This window comes from Dreissena polymorpha, chromosome 4 (genome assembly GCF_020536995.1).
Source record: "Dreissena polymorpha isolate Duluth1 chromosome 4, UMN_Dpol_1.0, whole genome shotgun sequence".
NCBI classification, from domain to species: Eukaryota; Metazoa; Mollusca; class Bivalvia; order Myida; family Dreissenidae; genus Dreissena; species Dreissena polymorpha.
Genome location: NC_068358.1, coordinates 74,072,653 through 74,094,469, shown reverse-complemented (window position 1 = coordinate 74,094,469; position 21,817 = coordinate 74,072,653). Strand labels below are relative to the sequence as shown.

The following is a 21,817-nucleotide window of genomic DNA, read 5'->3' as shown; positions in this document are numbered from 1 at the left end:
AAAACAGCATGAGAAAAATAACATTCCGACAAATTATTTTTCAATTCTTTTGAGATCTTCATTTTACAATACTCCGCTCCGAATCGCGATTTATTTTATGATGATAATGGCGATGAAGATGGAGATGATGATGATGAAGATGTTGATGATGATTTGATTTGAACAGTACATATCGAGTATCGCTTCGTGTGTCGTGTGTCGCGGTCTGAAATTAGACCGCGTTACACGAAATTCGGATAATATGGGCGATATTTGAATAATAAAATATCGCGCGTCGCCGCGACTGTCGCGCAAAATATCGTGTATCGCTTCGTGTGTCGTGTGTCGCCCTTGATGAAAGAAGGGCAAGAATATAGATGTCACTATCCGGATTCCGTAATCTTAACCAACCTGCGTTTGCCATAATCCAGCTTCAGCAAACTGCGTTTGCTCAACCAACCCGCGTTTGTAAATTTTTGAAATAGCAAGAACTGCCCAAATTAAATATAACAACAACAACTTATATCGCAAATACAATAAATCATCAAAAATTAAGCATCGTGTGCTCTCATTTTTCTAGAAATATGATTTATTCGTGAATGGAAAGTAAAAAAATATAAAATCAAACTGCGTTTGCATCGAAAATCTAAAGTTTGTGTCGAAGTGTTCTTAAAAACTGCAAAGCTTCGAAACAAGTGCAATGCGTCTTAATATGCGAAAAGGTATGAAGCATGTCATAAGCTTTGTATTGTCCAGAAATTTTAACATATTCTCTATAAAAAGATGAAAATTACCTGACGGAGCGGGATTCCTGATGTAATTCAACAACCTGCGTTGACTTTTGTGGTCACGTGACAAAAGTTGTTCATCCCCGGTGACGTTTGTCAAAATATAATGTATAAACGTATACATGCAATAAAGCGAATATTCGATAGGATATACTTTCAATCCAAACAGGAAGTTGATTCGAATCCCGATTATTCTTTATTTGTTTGTTTTTTCTTTCTTCTTCAATATTTGTTCTGATGTTTAAAGGGATCTTTTCACGCTTTGGTAAATTGACAAAATTGAAAAAAGTTGTTTCAGATTCGCAAATTTTCGTTTTAGTTATGATATTTGTGAGGAAACAGTAATACTGAACATTTACCATGGTCTAATATAGCCATTATATGCATCTTTTGACGATTTTAAAACCTAAAAATTATAAAGCGTTGCAACGCGAAACGATTGAATAATTTGAAGAGTTCTGTTTTTGTCGTTAAATTTTGTGAAACTACGAAGATTGCTTATATTAGGTATAAAATACGTCAAAATTGTGTACTCGGCGGAATAGCTCAGTAGGCTAAAGCGTTTTTACTTCAGGACTCTGGCAGGACTCCAGGGGTCACTGGTTCGAAACCTGCTCCGGGCAATGTTCTTTTCCTTTTTTTAATTTTATTCTTGATTTTTTACTGGAGCTTTTACGATCCAATGTTTACATTTATCAATATAAAGCATTTAATGAATAAGTTAAAAAATGCCAAAATCTGTGAAAAGGCCCCTTTAAAACTATTATTTTAAAGGCATTGAATTGCAATCTTCAAAACAAAAATCTATGTGATTTCATATTCATACATGGTATAAATAAAATTACGCCTGTATTTTACTCCACTATTTTATTTCTGGATGATATATATTTTGAAATAGTACAAATATTGTTTGCAGTTGGAATTGATTTTTGTATAGTCGGCTTCTTTCGAGGAATTGATATCCCAAAAGAAATCCGTGTTCTGGACAAAATATAAATTGCGGGTATTACAACCAAAATATATTGTACACCGGCGGCACAAGAAAAAATAAAAATGCCAACGCTGGAAGATAAAGCTATTTGGGAGGATGTTGAAGTAATTATACAAAAATGAAAACTATTAAGTAAACCATTTATAGTACAGAATCGTATCATTACCTTTGCCTTTTCCCGTAATTTCTCGTTTTGATGTTTTTTCATTGAAATAGCATTCGCTGAATCATTGTTGTAATAAGTGGGTGGAGAATGTTATGGTCACAGTATACTAGCACGTCTATCCGAAGTATCGGCCCTATTAATGAATACTAATAAATATTGGAAGTGAAAAAATACAAAAACAGGAATGTCTTGTATGTTAATTTATAGTCAAAAGTGTATTCTTGAACTTAACAACAAAAACTGCATTTAAATCTGAATTGTTTTGACAAACAACTGGCTAGACTTAGCTCCCTGAAGTAATATATATCATGTACAATGGTTCTCATGATATCGGCCCTTCTGCTTGGTTGTTAAGGTTTGTTACCTTGCCCATTTGCTTGTTCTAAAAATAGTATCTTTATGGGAAAATGAAACTTTGCTCATGTTGCTCTTAAAATATATTTTTACATTTTATTCAAAAATAACTAAAATAAGCAGCATGTAAAAGATTTGATAAAGCTGCCAATAATCCATTAACAAACTAACTTAATTGCGTGTTACATAAGAAAAAAAAATCATAGCATCGCCCTGGAATAAACATGACCTACTTTCCAATGAACATCAGAAACTATGAGAATGATACTCGCAATAGTCCTAGATAACCATCAAATAAATTACAACTTCTAAAAACTAAAAAAACACTCCAGCACTTCTGATATTCTCATGTATTTCTGGATTGTTGTAAGTCTGGTTTTCTGATGCACATTGTGGTACAAAATCAACAAGGACACTTTCCAATCTGTATAGCCTAAAGAAATTCAACTTTTAATGTGTCTTCAAGGTTGTTTTGTGAATTAGAAAAACAGACAAAATTTCTTGATAGCTTATATAATTCACATTAAAACAGCGCCTGAATCTCTGACAGGAACAAGAAAATATGAGCACGCTGTCCTCCAACAGCTCTTGTTATGAATACACTTGGGGAACAAACACCAAAGTACACTTAAGTTCTCTATTTTCATGTAGGAATCACTTGGAGAGGAGGTTCTCCGTATGTCCAACGATGAAATTACCAGCAGAACACGACTTCTAGATAATGAAATCAAGGTACAGTGATTGATTTATATTGGCTGATTAATTTGAAATAATAAAGACAGGTCATACATGGTTACCACACTCTTTTAAAACTGTTTAATTTTATAGTAAAAAATATATGTGTTTTATTTGATTTACATGTACATGTTCAGCAATTTTTTTTAACCAATTGGAAAAAGTACCGGTACAAGCCAAATTGGGAAAATTTGTGCGCTAAAAGCCCTGAAATTGGGAAAATTCGCGTCGTGAAGTCTTCACAATGGGAGATTGGTGTATTTGATTTTTTGCTCCCAAATACTATAAATTGATAACTTAATGTTGTCAATTTGTCAATATTATATTGACTTAGGTTCAAGCCATAGAGCTGCATAGGGAAACTAACTAAATGTTACATTTTAATAAAAAAAAAAAATTTTTTTTTAGAAACCTTTAATTGGGAATTCTTTTAAAAGCAACTGGGATTTTTGCAGTTTTTTCCTAATTGCGAAAGTGCTGTTTTACGGTACTTTATAAAGAAGAGAAATAATGGCTGATGATTTTGTTAAATTTAATGTAGACCAGAAATAATTAGACAAATATGATCAGATGTATAAAATTCTTCTGTCACAGATAATGAAATCAGAAATAATGAGAATCTCACACGAGCTTCAAGCGCAGAAAGAAAAGATAAAGGAAAACACAGAGAAGATCAAAGTGAACAAGACCCTGCCCTACCTGGTGTCTAATGTGATAGAGTTGCTGGACATGGATCCACAGGATCTGGGGGAGGAGGACGGTGCCAATATTGACCTTGATGCTCAAAGAAAGGGCAAATGTGCAGTCATCAAAACGTCCACTAGACAGGTGACATTGGACTACCGCTGGCTCAAAATGTTTCTTTTGCTTGTATATTTGTAGTGTACAATGTCAACATTATTCTCATTTTAACCATTTTATTTGTTTAAAGTAAGTGCTGATAGGCCCTTGCTAGATTAAGCAGGCAAGTTTTGCATTGTTGTATACATTTGTTTCCGCTCAGGGCCCTCAATCCATTTTAAGGGAAGCGGGTCGCTACCCATAGCAGGGGGAATTTTCGCGGCGTTTCCCTTTTTGGGGGATTTGTAACTTACTCTCTAATTATTACATTTGTACATGTTTGCACTATATTCATTGCTTATTTCATAATTTAGTATATTTGACAAGATTAAATTAAAAAAGAATTGAGATATAGCAGTGTCCGACAAATTTCTTATTTTTCAGGTAGCCCACTGGGCTTCCAATAAAAATATTTGGTAGCCCATAAAATTTTTCTACAAAATGATAAGAGACAGGTTTTCATCTTTATTTTATTTCTTCATTTACATATACATAATATGTATACATACATGTACATAAAACAGCAAGTAGTCTGATGTACACAGTCAATATCGTAAATTAATGTTACAGAACAGGCACCGTGTACTTAAATGTAAATGTACCAAAGAAAATCATATACTACATGTAGATATTACATGTATGTGCACATGTATGTGTACTTAAATTCGGACAGCACGTTAAGTCGTAAACGTAAATAAAGTGTTTAGATGATCAATACGATTGACTCGTATGGTGTTAATCAATGCAATTGCCCTTTTTAACAACAAATACCAAGTTTCAAGAAATCAAGAGTATTAAATCATTTATTTACTTGTGTCCGACTTTAAGTACTGTCCGAATTTACGTTTTGCATCCGTATGTTACGACACTTGTATGCAGTTAGTATACAACACAATAATTGTTTCAATAATGAAGGAACTGATACAGCGTAACGGTAACGATACAACGTGTTTACATGATATTTTATTAAGAGAAAATGTCAATGCCAAATAATTCGCGAGATACCCCGGTACTTTAGTTGAAATTCACAACGAAACTTTTAATGGAAATTAAATGATCTCAGTGTTGTACCCGCTACGAAATTTTTATTTACAAATAAATACACCCACGCCAATTTTCGCGCTTTTTTATCAGGACAAAGGAATTCATTTCTTAAATGTAGAATTTTGTAACCTAAAATAGCTGAACACAACGCGTGCAAACCGTGGCAGGTTATTTACGCATGTTGCAATACAACGGTCCTGATTGGGAGCTTATTTCATCATATCTTTAAATAGAACCAAATGCCGAAATTCATTTGACACTTTAGAAAATTTCAAACGTTTGTGTTAATGACTCTTATCGTCTATATTACCCACCCATAAATCGGGCATATATGGGATTATTGATTAACAGTCGATTAATCCAATTATTAATTGACAATGCAAACTAATTAGCAGGTGTTAACCGCATTCACAAAGTTGTCATTAATATTCATTTTCGGTTTCGTTACCGTTTTGAAGAATCCGCTATTGCTTTGATTTATTTAATGTTTGGCGTCCTTGGATATTTAACGACATCAAAAACGTTGTCGCTATTACTCATTGTTGCGGTTAACAAAGAATTCCAAACTGTGAAATGATGTTGCATCATGTGCGCCAACTATCCAACCGGCTCTCATTATATTATTAGCAGACGACAAATGTTGATTCTGATTGGATGATTAAAATACACTGTTACTGTTTAAGACATTACCCCAAGTGATCGGTGACTGATTAGATAATTGATTGCACTTTGTTATCGGATTATAAGCAATACACAGTGTACAAACACATGGTCAGCGTGTTTATTCTACGTATGTCTGTCAATAAACCGGGCTACCGCTCTTATAGATTTATAGTAGCCCGGCGGGCGTCAGCTGGAAAATTTCAGTACCCTGATGAAAAATTTCGGTAGCCCCAGGGCTCCGGGCAATGGATTTGTCGGACACTGGATATAGTAATCATGAGACATCATTCTATCTATTAAAAAAAAATATATATTTTTTTTTTATTTTAAAAAGGGGAAAAAAGTATACTTTTCAGGCGGGGGAATGCGGCCGAATTTTCGGCCGTGGATTCGACAGATTGAGGGCCCTGCCACTATATAGATAAATATTCAGAAGTCCATGGTAGTCTTTATTTTGCAAGTGGTGATTTCAAAACAACAGAGCTCCAGATAAGGGCCGTACAGCCGTAAACACGGCTTTTTCATGAAGGTTTACGCATTTATTTTTATAAACTAGACATACAATTACGACTTTAATATCCCTTTTACGCATTTAGGAAAACAATCTGGCCGTACCGATACGTCCGGGTCAGCGTGGCGTGATTTGTTGGTCTCTAACCTAACGGCGCTTTTTGTTTATATAAATTACCGAAAAGTTGTAGACTGGGTTCCGATATTATTGTCTATTATGTCGCGTGATTTCCAGTAACTTGTAAACCCGTCAAAAACAATATGTATTCGCGCAAGGGAAGGCCGGCTAACTTTCGGTTTCAAAAAACACTTTGTTGTCATATAATGGCTACATACGGTCGTCTAACTATCCTGATATTCAATATGTCAACCCAGAAAAAGACATTGTCGCCCCGATATTAAACAATTTGATTGCATCGGATGCTACTTTGCAACTTTGACAGTTAACTGCTAAAGCAACGATTTTTTTTAAATGAAACACTTACATTAGTGTTCATTTACTTAGCTTACTAGTTGGCTTGTGCTTTATTGTCAAGAAAAATGAAGAAATAGTATTTAGTCATGCGTTTTAATGTGTAGTTTTATTTGTATAATAATGCAGAATGGAAAACCTAATAAAGTAACTGTTTAAGAAGCTAAGTATATTTAATATAATTTCTGCAAATGTTTCTGTAAAGTCGGTAATATACATTTCAATATACAAGAACACGGGTAGTATAGTACTACCTGTATTTTTGGATATGGTAGTACAGGTACTTATTGATTTTCAGCGTTACTCCTTTTCTTTCTGTCAGTGGCAGTACGGTTACTAATTTCACAAATCCTTATCTGGAGCTCTGAAACAATGCTTGTAAAACAATTCTGTTCAATATATCTACTATAAGAAATGACCGCAGTGAAACATTTGGTCAAAAAAGATGCTTTGTGTCTAAAATCAATCATAATTCATATATAATTTTGATTATTCCATAGATAATTTCTTTGAAATTGTCAACACACCCACATCACCTGACTATTGGAAGGCCTAAATTACTCATTAACCAAAAATGACATGTTTCATCTAAAATCAATATTTCTTTCTACAAAGTTTTGATGCTTGCATTGATGTTATCGGTTAACACTTTCATCACATCCACATCATTTGACCTCCTTTTTACCTTGTCATTTAATTTCTTTTGGGCTAAGACAAGTAAAGAAGGTCAGGATTCTTTGTTCACTCAAAGTAACCGTTCAATTATTATTAACATAAATAATACTTATTTATTATCTTGTAATCAATCTAATTGAAAATTAAAAAAGTTCTGCACCTTTTTGCAGTTAGGATTTATGTAAATTTTTTAGTGTTACGTTATACTTATATATATATACTTAGTGTGCAAAAATACATTTTTCTGAAACAACAACATCCTACTGTGTTATATTTGGTAAGTATCATTAGTATGTACCGGTAATATTGTATAATAGCCACGCTGCCTAGTTTCAGCAAATCATGAACTTTGGGTCAAACCCCGTTGTCAGATAGTTGATGTAAGGGGGTTCCACATTACTGACACAAGCACCATTTATTTTATGAGTTTGATGTAACTGTTAAGTTATGTTAATGTAATTTTGATTGCAGACCTACTTTTTGCCAGTAATTGGACTTGTTGATGCGGAGAAGTTGTCCCCAGGAGATCTTGTGGTAAGTTTCCTTGGTCAATAAACACTAGTCAGAAATAACAACTGGATTGTCAAACTGTATTTTAATACTGATTCTAACAAAATAATTCAGCTCACCTGGGCTTTGAGTCTCATGGGAGCACAAGGTAGTAAGTCATTGTCCATCATTGTCAACAATTTTGATTTGTTTCATTCTCCTTTTCTGATATAAAAAACATGGTATGAATGTTCTTTTGATGGTCCTGTACCAAAATACTCCAGATTAGTTTGATTTGTTAAGAAACATTTAGTGTTTTTCCCAGGCCATTTTAGCGTGGCGAAAAGCCACGCCGCCCTCCCAGATCGCCATGCTGCCCTTTTCAAAGGCAAATTTTGCCACGCGCCATCCCAGATCGCCACGCTGCCCTTTTCAAAGGCAAATTTTGTCACGCGCCCTTTTTTTCAAAGGCAAATTTCGCCACGCGCCCTTATCGATAACATCTTTATTGCCTTACGATCTAACTTGGTCCGCAAAATCAGCTTTCTTGATTGTCTATGACGCTCCGACTGTGCTTGATTTACTCGAGAGACGGCAACGTCTAATCGACTACATTAATCGAGTAGATTTAATCTATAACAGTGCTCGATTTATAGGTAGTCAAACTGACTGCTTCAAAGCATATATGCGAGGGAGTATAAAACAGGCTCAATTAGAATGAAGTAATCTTTATACGCATCCCATAAGAAACATGTTCTTAGATCGATGCAAACACAAATTTCTGCGTTCGATAGGGATTCATGTTAAATTTATCATAAGTATTCACGTACAGTCGACAAAAACATGTTTGTGTTTAATCTTATATTCAGAGTAAATGCACGATTTATTATTAATTATGTATTTACATACATGTATGACAATTAACTTACACACCTTTACCATAGTAGATAAACCAAATATACGGACTATCTAGCTAGAGATTTTTAAGGTGTGAAAATTGCGGCCATGTATTATAATGCGTGTCAATTCATATATATGTCTTTCCTGCCAACACATGATGGGCTTCAAAAAATGGACTTTTTTCTTAAAAAAAAAATACGGGCTCTTTAGCTAGCGACATGAAAGGTGTGAAGAGGGGGTCTTGTATTAAAATGCGTGTCAAATCGTAACTTACCTGCCAACGTTTATAGGGCTTCAATATACGAACCCTTTTATAAAATACCCCATACATTTTTAATCGAACTTTAATCACATCTCTACGTCTGTAAAGAAGTGTTGATCAGTGCATTTTGGAATACATAAATATATAAAAGACTTTAATTTGGACAATTTATTATTTAATTGTAAAGGCGTGTTGCTAATATTTGTTAAAGACTGAAAATGTCGTCGTGTAAACGGAGGTTGGCGCAAATGGAGAAGGAAAATGTGAAAGTTGCAAAAACTAATATAAGCTTATTAAAATTCATTATGAAGATCGACGGAACTGAAAGGTAAATATGCATACATGTATAGTATGAAATGTTACTGTGCAACTGTAAAGACTCAGTATATAACGCAAACTAAAACACATACTATAACGAAGTTTAATTTATTTCTCATTTACGTTATCTTATTTTGGACAGCATAATAATCTAATATTAATTAAACCATGCGGTACTAGTTGAAGAGCATTAGACATAAAAATAAATTAGTATTTGCCGAAACTTAATTGTTAAATTTTCAGGAATACAGATTGCTTGATTTTTTGCGTTGCAATTAATAAATACGTGAAATATGCGTATTATAGAATAAACAAACATACAAACCAATTATAATAAACAGTATCGCAAAATGCATAAATACTCAATATTCGTATTCGCATTTTTTTGCGAAATTATGAACATATAATTACTTTTTTGCTTTAAATTTACAGAACGGACACGGCTACGGATGGGGCGCGCGAGCACGTGACCATGCCGGAGCCTAGCGACATCGCTAAGAAGAGCGAAACGGATGCTAGCAAGTATGATAATAACGGCCATACGACTTGCTTTCGCGAAGTCCGTGGCTTCGTTGTGAAACCGCCATTAGTGCCGATGGACACAAGTTTGAGAGTATGTTTTGTGCCTTGTGTGACAAGTGAACTGTCGGAAATAACCCTGTTGTGTGGACAAAAGTAGGATGCACATCAATACGTCTCGACGTCATTACTGTTACGAAGAATCGGCTCAGCACCAGTCTTGCGTTTCTGCTGAGCTCAATAAATCTTCACAGATCGACGCGATCAGCAGGGAAATGGACACGAAGGAGGCGAAGGCTCTGATCGACGCCCAAAAAGTGTTGTACTTTCTTGTTCAACACAATCTGCCGCATACTACGCTGTTCAAGCCGCTGGTGGACCTGTGCGTGGAGCTCGGTGCTAAGAACCTTTCGTACTTGAATAAAGCTAAAAATGCGCAATATACAAGCCCGAGGATAGTTAACGAGTTCCTGCAGTTCCAGGCAGACACCGTTGAAGAAGACGTTCGCCAGCTGGTACAAAACAGCGAGGTGTACGGGTTAATGGTGGACGAATATACTGACGTCAGCAGTAGGAAACATCTTGCTATGGTAACGAAATACGTGGACAACGGCGCCAGTAAGTTGGCCTTCCTGCAAGATGTTCAGCTTCCGAATGGCACTGCTGACGTCATCTATTCGTCCATCAGGGACTACCTGAAGACGGCCGACATTGATCTAGCAAAGATGACGTCGTTTGCCAGCGACGGGCCATCCGTTATGGTTGGGGGAAAAAACTGAGTTGTGGCGCAGTTAAACAGAGACAATCCACGTTTAATCCACGTGCACTGCATGAACCACAGACTACAACTGGCAGTATCAAAAGCATTTGGAAGTGTTAAGGCAATTGATTCAGTGGACGAACTGTTAACTGCCCTTTGGAAATATTACCACTACAGTACAATCAAGGCGGGAAGCTTGGACGCAATTCAAGATCTTATGCGAGAACTTGGTGGCCTTGACACAAAACAGAATTTAAAAGTTAAAAAGGCGGTGCACACCAGGTGGCTGAGCCATGAGAATGCCCTCCAATCAATCAGGAAGCTGTATGAAGCTATATGCATGGACCTGGAAAATGCCGTCACATCTGGCAGGGACAAGGCGCTGGGTGATAATGCTGGGGCTTCTGCGGGAGTGTTGTTGAAATTAATGAAACAGTACGACAAGCTGTTCTACATTTACCTTCTTTGTGACATTTGCTCTGTGTTGTCCCGTTTAACACTTTGTGTTTGAACGGGATGACATTGATCTCTCGGCAGTCCAACCGCAAATAGAATCCACGGTTCTGAATTTAGAAAGAATGAAAACCAGAGCGGGACCATTCTTGTCCAAGGTGCCAGCACTTGTGGAAAATACTTGAGGTATTGTTGTCGAGGACACAAACGAAAAGATCCATAAAGCTTAGGAAAGCTTCATTGACGCACTCCTGGAGCAACTGCAATAACGACTCGACCACTCAGAATTGATAACGGCGATGGCTGCCTTAGACCTGACCCATGTGCCACAGGGCCAGATCCCCATGCACGGGGAAGAGGAAATACTCAAGCTGGCTGGGCACTTCCAGCTACCAGAAGAAGAACTGCTGGCAGAGTGGGCAGATTTAAAGTTAAAGTTTGTGGCTGAGAAGAAATCCCCAAAGTCATCCTGAAGGAACTTGTGGCGAAAAAGGGATCAATTGGAAATCTGTTTCCAAACATGACCAAGCTTCTGTCAACTCATGAAACGTTGATTCTATCAACAGCGGCTGTTGAAAGAGTGTTCTCACAAGTACAATTAATCGTGACAGAGCACAGGAACCGTCTGGAAGTTCATACCACTAACCGTCTTCTCATAATTAAACTGAATACCAGCTCCCACACTGACGTTGACATGCAAAAAGTGGTTACAGCTTTCCTGAAAAAGAACAGGAGAATCATGTGAAGCCACCAAACAAGATACATACGTAACAAGGAATCGTTAAATATAAATATATATATTTAAAAGTATTATTTAAATTGGTTTAATAAAAAAGCATATGTTGACCATTTTATTTATAAATGATATATATTATTTTAGAGCAATTAATATGTATGGCTCTATATATATTTATTTTGTATTGATGAAATACACATTCAAGTTTCAATGAGTATTATGCAAAACCTTTTTCTTCTTGTATGTGGAACAAAGCATCAACGTATGTTGATAAAATTGTTTTGGTATACCTTTATTGCACAAAATATAAAAATCCTAATAAAATATATCCCGTGTTACCTTCATTATGTTGTCTTCATTGTTTCACACATAATTATGTGTAAGAAATGCACTTAAGTAAGATATGCATCTCTTCAACTTAATGATAAATGTTGTAATCACATTATAATTGATAAGTAAAAATAACCTAAACAAGTATACCCATAGCCGTTATCATTGATAAGTTATTATCTATAACATTACTTTCATAGCTTAAAAGGCACCACGCCTATGTCTGCCCTTTTTTGCAAAAAACGCGCGCTAAAATGCCCTTTTTGAATTTCTGCAACATGCCCCTTTGCCCTCCTGGGTCAAACACTAACATTATTATGATCATACGAGAAAACTTATTAGAAACCAAATTCAGATTTTGACAATCTTACACCATTTTTACTCATGGTTAGTTTTCAATGAAAAAATATTTTTTATGCCTCCTACCGGTAGGATAGCATATAGCATTTGAACTGTCTGTCCGTCCGTCCGAAAACTTTAACATTGGCCATAACTTTTGCAATATTGAAGATAGCAATTGGATATTTGGCATGCATGTGTATCTCATGGTGCTGCAAATTTTGAGTGGTGAAAGGTCAAGGTCATCCTTCAAGGTCAAAAGTCAAAAAATGCAATCCAAGGGAAGTAGTAAGTAGTTTACTGTAGATAGAAGTATGATGTAACATCCAGATTATTTTGTCAGTCATTATAATAGTTCTTGAAGTTCAAACAGAAGTTTAACTATTGAACTCTCTTGTGTAGGGTGTAAACAAGGACTCGTACCTGATACTGGAGACCTTGCCTGCAGAGTACGACTCCCGTGTGAAGGCCATGGAGGTGGATGAGAGACCCACAGAGCAGTATGCAGACATTGGAGGGCTCGATAAACAGATTCAGGAGGTAAAATGATGAGTATTGAATGCTTGTGTTTACTGACTGGATTCACTTATTTTCAATCGGAATACCCCGGTGCTGTTTGGACATCAATTTCATCAATTTTTAAAAAAAAGTTTAGGCAAAAATTCTGTTGATAATTCCGGAAAAAGACACATAATTTAAAACACATTTTTTTTAATATTAGACACAATTTGCTTTTTTTTAATGGAAGTTCCTGATTCTACAAGATTATTGAGTAATAAGTCATGAAAAGTCGTATGTTTGCAGTCATTTGTTTTATGTTATTTTATATTAACTTCTTCATTTTTACACCGATTTACTTCAAATTGATACTGAGCATCTCTTATGACAATACGGTCAATCTCAACTATGCATGGCCCCATTACCAACCCTGGGGCGCCCCCTGGGTCAAAAGTTATGGGGGTTGGGTTGGGGATTGGGTCAGGGATTTTCACTCATTTTTTATGTTATTTTAAATTAACTTCTTCATTTCTACACCGATTTACTTCAAAATGATACTGAACATCTCTTATGACAATACGGTCAATCTCAACTATGCATGGCCCCATTACCAACCCTGGGGCGCCCCGCCCACATAGACCACGCCCACCCAAAATTTTGTTTTAACAACTTCTTGATTTATTCACCAATTAACTTCAAATTAATACTGAACATCTCATGGTCAAGATCACGAGCTATTTCAGCATAATTAAAATCGAAGCCAGTTTGGTGGTCAAGATCACAATTTATTTCAGCATTATTGAAACCCAAGCCATTTTGGATGTCAAGACCCCGAGCTATTTCGGCATAATTAAAATCCAAGCCAGATTGACGGTCAAGACCCTAAGCTATTTCAGCATAATTAAAATCCAAGCCAGATTAGCGGCCAAGACCCCAAGCTATTTCAGCATAATTTACATCCAAGCCAGTTTGGTGGTCAAGATCAGTATTATTATAACCCAAGCCATTTTGGCGGTCAAGACCCCAGGTTATTTTAACATAATTAAAATCAAAGCCATTTTTGTGGTCAATACCCCAAGCTATTTCAGGCTTATTAAAATCCAAGCCAGTTTGGTGGTCAAGATCCTGAGCTATTTTAGCATAATTAAATCCATGCCAGATTTGCGGTCAAGACCCCGAGCTCTTTCAGGCTTATTAAAATCCAAGCCAGTTAGGTAGTCAAGATCCTGAGCTATTTTCGCGTAATTAAATCCAAGCCAGATTGGCGGTCAAGACCCCGAGCTATTTCCGCATAATTGAAATCCAAGCCAGTTCAGTGGTCAAGATCCAGAGCTATTTCAGCAAATCCATAACCAGATTGGCGGTCAAGACCCGAGCCATTTATCATAAATAAAATCCAAGCCAGTTTGGTGGTCAAGATTCCGAGCTATTTCAGCACATATAATAAGCCAAGCCAGATTGTTGGTCAAAACCCCGAGCTATTCCGGCATAATTAAAATCCAAGCCAGATTGGAAGTCAAGACCCCGAGCTATTTCAGCATAATTAAAATCCAAGCCAGATTGGTGGCCAAGACCCAAAGCTTTTTCAGCATAATTTAAATCCAAGCCAGTTTGGTGGTCAAGATCCCAAACTATTTCAGTATTATTAAAACCCAAGCCATTTTGGCGGTCAAGACCATAGGCTATTTCAGCACTTTCAAAAAACATGCCAGTTTGGTGATCAAGATTCCAAGCTATTTCATCATCATTAAAATCCAAGCCAGTATGATGGTCAAGATACCGAGCTTTTTCAGCATAATTAAAATCTAAGCCAGTTTTGTGGTCAACACCCCAAGCAATTTAGCCTTATTAAAATCCAAGCCAGTTTGGTGTTCAAGATCCTGAGCTATTCCAGCCTAATTAAAATCTAAGCCAGTTGGTGGTCAAGATCCCGAGCTATTTCAGCATAATTAAAATCCATGCCACATTACCCACCCAGGGCCCCGCCAATATAGGCCACACCTACCCAAAATTGCCTTTTCGTTCGTCCGTCCTGACCACTATCTACTCCTTCACTATTATCACTAGAACCTTGAAACTTTAACACATGGTAGCTTGCGGCGTGGGGATATTCGTCATCCTTTGCCGCGACATTTCTAGTTAAAGTGTTGTTTTGGGCACAATGACATACTTCGGAAACACGACTTTCAGAAAGTATTGGTGGATTTCAAAGAAGTAGAGGGAGATGCCATTCATTATGAATATTGAAAAGATGTGATAGACATGATGAATGCATGATTAATGATAAATGCAATTAAGTCTAATAAATGGTTTCTTGTTTTGCAAACATATTTACCTTTTAAATACATTTTCCTCATTTAGGGCAAACAAAAACGTTTTTATGCCCCCAACAGGGTGGGATAAAACAGTTGGACAGTCCGTCAGTCAGTCTGTCAGGCATCTCATTTTCCAATTTTTTGTTTACCCAAACGCTTTTTGATATTGAGCTGATATTTGGTATGTGAGTCTACCTTCATGGTCGACTTTACCATGAAGTGTAAGTTTCATTACGGTCCATTGATTTATGGTAAAGTTATGGGCCTTGGACATTGAAAATGTGTCTATATTAATTGTTTTCCGGAGTGTTTTTTTACGAAATGCATTCAGATATTAAGCTTGTTTTTGGTTTGTGAGTCTACCAACATGACTTACAGATGAAGTGTGAGTTTTGTTCTGGTCCGTTGATTTTTAGCAAAGTTAATGGCCCTGGTTCTCTAAATAAGCTTCTATACGGCTTCAAAGGTAGTAGGGAACATTGTGTTTTACAAACAAAGGTCTTGTTTATCTTCAAGAGCAATCTCATCTACTTGAATTTAAGGGCCTTTCCCCCAGTAGAAAAAAACATCACTTGGAGGATGAACAGTGATTGCTCTCTGTTGTAATGTGTTTTAATTTCACAGCTATTTGAATGTACAGTACAATGTACAAATGTGCCATCTCACAATGTCAACTGAAATTCCACTGTGATGCAACTTATTTCAGATAACTTTTATTTACAGCTTATTGAAGCAGTAGTCCTTCCAATGACCCACAAGGAACGCTTTGAAGCCTTAGGAATCCAGCCACCTAAAGGTCTGTGAACATCTCGGGGTTTCATTACATTTTGCACCAGCATTTTTATAACTTTAACAATACCTGTACATTTCTGTTGTTTTGAGAAAGAGATTGGTCCATATATATCGATTTCTGTATTTTCTTAATTAAAAAAAAAAAAGAAAAACATCCAAATGTCTTCCCAGTGATCCATACATGGCTATCTTCCCCCAAACATAAATGGCTTAACTGTGCAGGGCTATGAGTCGCATTTGTTACAATCCTCTTGATAAATTTTACTTTAAAAAAAATGGCAATCAAAAATCTTTTATCCTATTACCAGATGAAAATAGTATAACAACGATGGAATAAACTTTAGCTTTATACTATTGCTATTTTTAGATCAGATTTGGGTTTTTCCAAAAATTGGAGAATCTGTTTTTGTCAACTTCCTAAAAACAAAATCGTCAAAAAATTTGATATTTGATATTCATTAATGGAGAAGGGAAGAATTAATAGGATAAATAGAATATTATGTGAGTTTTGAATAAAGATCAAGTTTTTCATGCTGGGCAAGCCTCACGCTACCATGGTTCTAAGCCTTGCATGATAAACTTGATCTTTATCCAAAACTTACATAATCTCTATATCTTTAAATTTGTTTCCAACAGGGAACAAGAAACACCACACAAAAACATTTCACACTTTAATCATGTTTCACTACAGGTGTCTTACTGTACGGCCCACCTGGCACGGGTAAGACCCTGTTGGCACGAGCCTGTGCTGCGCAGACTAAGTCCACCTTCCTCAAGCTGGCAGGTCCCCAGCTGGTGCAGATGTTCATCGGAGATGGTGCCAAGCTCGTACGAGACGCTTTCGCTTTGGCTAAAGAGAAGCAGCCTGCTATCATCTTTATTGATGAATTGGATGCTATTGGTAATTTTTAAGTACTTTGTCGTGTGTGTTTTTCTGTTGTAATTAAAATACTGTTATTTGTATCTTTGTGTTTGATTTTATTGTTGCTGAAGTGATTTTTTGGATATGATTTATGTTAAACACTAATTTTATTTAAATCAAATATTCAATTAAACTATCACCTGGAGTCTTATACCAGACAATGTTTAAAAACCATGAATTAAAGTTGCAACAAAATAAAATATGGGAGATTTTACAAATCCATGTTATTTCATGTCAAAGAAATTATAAAGACAAAACATTTTATGACTATGTATTATGAAGCAATATTAATAAGTATATATTTAATAGTTTAAGGATCACTTTTTGCTGTTTTTGATTGATAAAATAATGTACATTTTGAAACTGAAATGTGCTTTAACAGAGGACAGCATTTAGTTTTATCAACTAAATGGCCAAGTGAAATAAAATTTGTAAAGGCATAAAAAATGTACACACAAGAGCAAATTTGACACACAACTATTGTGATCAGATGATCACTTCAGATTAAAAACATGCTGTAAATACTCTGTAATTCTTATTATTGTATTTCTTATTATTTAAGGGACAAGTCATCAATTAAACTTTTCCAAATTATAGGAGTACCAGAAAAAGTTGATACCACCATCATTATTGTATTGACAAGAAGCAAACCTTATTGAGCCTTGTTCTGGGATAACTGAGCTTAATGCATTTGCGTAAACTGTTGTCCCAGATTAACCTTTGCAGTCCGCTTTACTGTGTTCTTTAATAGGCACAAAGAGGTTCGACAGCGAGAAGGCAGGTGATCGTGAGGTCCAGAGGACCATGTTGGAACTGCTCAATCAGATGGACGGCTTCCAGCCCACCTCCATGATCAAGGTATGCACTGCAGTACGGTGAGATTAGACAGGCCACATCAAACTTAGAGTAAATGCCAGGGATCAATAGAAAGACAGAACTTATGTTGTAAGGTTTTGATGTAAGCAGAGTGCTGATTATGTGATTTCCTCAAATGTTATGCCTTGAATGACATTCATGCCAATAATTATAATTTTTTCAATGTTGAAAACTTTGCAGATTAATGTTCATTATCATTTGGTTCACAATAGTGTAATTTACCTTATTTTTCTGAGTTCTTACCCAGTAACTTTTATAAACACAAATTACCATTTACACAGTTATGGTGCTTACTCAAAAGTCCCATGATCAAGACTAGTTTTTTTATGCAGCTTTGAACAGTATTTATTTTTGATTTTCATTGTAAATATGTTGTTATCTGATGTGTATTGAAAAATGTGTATACTGTTTCAAAACTTTTTTGTTGAAAATGAAAATAAAAGTACAGATTTATCTAACTGTTTAGTTTAATAATTGATTGCCAATACCATTATAAACTATCTTGTCTGAAGGTAATTGCTGCAACCAACAGAGTGGATATTTTGGACCCAGCCTTGTTGAGGTCTGGTCGTCTGGATAGGAAAATTGAATTCCCAAACCCGAATGAGGAAGCAAGGGCAAGAATTATGCAGATCCACTCACGGAAAATGAACGTGAGCAAGGAAGTTAATTATGATGAGTTGGCCAGATGTACAGATGACTTCAACGGAGCACAGCTGAAGGCCGTTTGTGTAGAGGCAGTAAGTGTTCATGTTTCTGTGTACTGAATACTGTACATGTAAAATAATGTGAGATTGTTGTATATGGTTCATCCTTGGTTAAGAAGATGTTGTCTGATAATTAATGCCTTTGCTCAATTCAGGAGTACCACATTTGTCTTTGTTCTACAAACGAATGAAATTACAAATCTAAATATGACAAGCCCTTTGATAAGTTGCTTCAATTCTTGGAAAGCTTGTTACTATTTCAGGTGCAAGTCTTATAAAAAGCTTTTAATAACACATCTTTTCTCTTGATAAAGAACATAATTCATTATGATTAATGTGTTTATGAATTTATCATTCCTTATGTTAGTATGTTAGTTACTGATGAAAAGCTAAGCAAAATACCAATGAATTATACCAGATATTTTAAGTCGGATGTTTTCTTAAAAATATATTTAGAAAAAAAATCGCTGCTCAGAATGTTGATCAAACTTGGTTTAAAGAAAGGTACTCTACTGCCCTGCTATAAAAGTAGCTCAAAGAGCACTGTACATGTAGTATAATTCCTCCTTTTACCTTAACCTTTTACATAATTGAGCAAGTCTGTGGCAAAATCGAGCTTAATGCATGTGCATTAAGTATTGTCCCATATTAGCTGCTGCAGTGCCCTAATCAGGGATGACACTGTCTGCCTAGATTGGATCAGAAAGTGTCATCCCTGATTAGCCTGTATGGTCTGCACATGCTGATCAAGGAGGATACTGTTTCCACATTCATCAAGACCGGTTTTACCGGAGTACAGCTTGTTTTTAATACTGCTGGATATTGTCCCCTTGTAGGGTATGATAGCATTGCGTCGTGGTGCCACTGAGCTGCAGCATGAGGATTACATGGACGGTATCATTGAAGTGCAAGCTAAGAAGAAGGCCAACTTGCAGTACTACGCTTAAATATATATATGTATGGAAACCGACATCTGACAGTGTTTTTTTTTGTAATTGCCTATGGTTGGAATAAAATATATGACAAAGCATAACGTTGAAAAATTTATTTGACGCTTGTTTATATCATCACAATAATAACAATTTAAAAACAAGGAGCAGTGTTGAAAAGGGAACATTTCACAAAAAGGATTTATTGTTTTGTACAGCAGATTTGTTTTTCTTTAAATAAAATAAAACATGTATCTTGATGGCAATGTTTCTTATGTGGCTGTATACTAGTAAAACCATTTTAGCACTCTACAAGTAATATTTTAACCCACTTATGAAACTTGCTTGTGTCATTAAACAATTGTGTTCTTATGATATCTGGGATGAGTTTCAAAATGATTGTGGTTTGTTCAAAAGCATGGCTGCCATGTGTTGGGGTAGTTTTCCTTACAAGTATATTGTGAAACCTACATAGGTTCCTGATCAAATCAGTTTAGTTCCTTAAGGTTTCATGTGAGCTTTCTTGTTTTATAAATGTGCATTACTTATGTACAATAACAGAAGTTGCTATGAAAAGTAAATTGTGCATGCATATATATACTGAGTGGATATATGGTATATGAGGTGTAACACACACATGCCATTTAACAAATATGAACATCTGTTACAGGACCTATTGTTGATCTGTGGATCAAGTTTTGTAATACATGGATCTTGATTACCAAAGGTGTTTTGTTACGTATTGTTTGTATAGACCATTATTAGAATGTCAATTGTTGTTATGTGGAGGCACAATTATTTTATGAAACAGACTAGTACAAAGCAAACTGGGTTTTGTTTGTGGCTTAGATTACTAAGAATTTAAAACACTGTCCTGCATACATACAATTATGGTATGTGTAAACATGCAAATATACATATGGTTTAAATGAAATAGAATATTCACTATTGGGCACAATGACAGTTTTCCAGAAAATTGACATGGATTCGAAATATGCAGACATTAAATTTGATATTTAAACAAGCTAAATGTCACTCTTAAGAGGACAATTACAACGAGCGAGGCATGGTATAGGGGAGATAACCCTGGGTTATGGTTAAGTTAGGGTTAGTATTAGGGGTCGTGTTAGGGTTAAGGTATGGGTTAAAGCTAACACTAACCCGAGCCCCAACCCTTACCATAACCCTCTAACCCCCCTACCCTCCCCATGCGCATTACAATACCATTTCTCCCTCGTTGTCGTTGTCCTCTTCCCGTTTAAAATAGGATGCTTCCGAGCGTTAAACATACCATTGTAATGCCGGAGTAAGCGAATAACCCAGTGGTAACGCGTAAAATGGGTCCAAGATTCGAATCCTGGTGAAGGCATGTTTTTCATTTTACTTTTTATTGATTTAGTAATGATACTAAATTGTTCCAAATTGTTTTATTAGCTGACATGGTGAGATTATGTGACCGTGTGATGTCCGGCGTCCGTTGTGCGTGCTTGTGTCTGTCAACAATTTGTTTGTGTAGACAGTAGAGGTCCCAGTTTTCACCCAATCTTTATGAAATTTGGTCAGAATGTTTATCTTGATGAAATCTGGGTTGGGATTGTATTTGGGTCATCTGGGGTCAAAAACTAGGTCACTGGGTTAAATAATAGAAAAACCTTGTGTAGACAATAGAGGTCACAGTTTTCATCCAATCTTTATGAAATTTGGTCAGAATGTTTATCTTGATGAAATCTGGGTTGGGATTGTATTTGGGTCATCTGAGGTTAAAAACTAGGTCACTAGGTCAAATAATAGAAAAACCTTGTGTAGACAATAGAGGTCATCATTTTCATCCAATCTTTATGAAATTTGGTCAGAATGTTAATTTTAATGAAATCTGGGTTGGGATTGTATTTGGGTTATCTGGGGTCAAAAACTAGGTCACTAAGTCAAATAATAGAAAAACCTTGTGTACACAATAGAGGTCACAGATTTCATCCAATCTTTATGAAATTTGGTCAGAATGTTTATCTTGATGAAATCTGGGTTGGGATTGTATTTGGGTCATCTGGGGCAAAAACTAGGTCACTAGGTCAAATAATAGAAAAACCTTGTGTAGACAATAGAGGTTACAGTTTTCATCCAATCTTTATGAAATTTGGTCAGAATGTTTATCTCAATGAAATCTGGGTTGGGATTGTATTTGGGTCATCTGGGGTTAAAAACTAGGTCACTAGGTCAAATAATAGAAAAACCTTGTGTAGACAATAGAGGTCACGGTTTTCATCCAATCTTTATGAAATTTGGTCAGAATGTTAATCTTGATGAAATCTGGGTTGGGATTGTATTTAGGTTATCTGGGGTTAAAAACTAGGTCACTAAGTCAAATAATAGAAAAACCTTGTGTACACAATAGAGGTCACAGATTTCATTCAATCTTTATGAAATTTGGTCAGAATGTTTATCTTGATGAAATCTG

At 35.9% G+C, this 21,817-nt stretch overlaps 1 protein-coding gene across 1 annotated transcript; it reads left to right on the top strand.

The window, feature by feature from the left end:
- Window positions 1-1,771: 1,771 nt before the first annotated feature.
- LOC127878082 (26S proteasome regulatory subunit 6A-B) lies at window positions 1,772-19,622 on the top strand. The gene is made up of 10 exons (XM_052424498.1): window positions 1,772-1,862; window positions 2,930-3,010; window positions 3,608-3,841; window positions 7,689-7,751; window positions 12,726-12,863; window positions 15,860-15,932; window positions 16,620-16,829; window positions 17,602-17,708; window positions 18,239-18,466; window positions 19,270-19,622. The coding sequence occupies exons 1-10, from the start codon at window positions 1,821-1,823 to the stop codon at window positions 19,378-19,380; spliced, it is 1,287 nt and encodes a 428-aa protein (XP_052280458.1). The 5' UTR covers window positions 1,772-1,820; the 3' UTR covers window positions 19,381-19,622.
- Window positions 19,623-21,817: the final 2,195 nt, after the last annotated feature.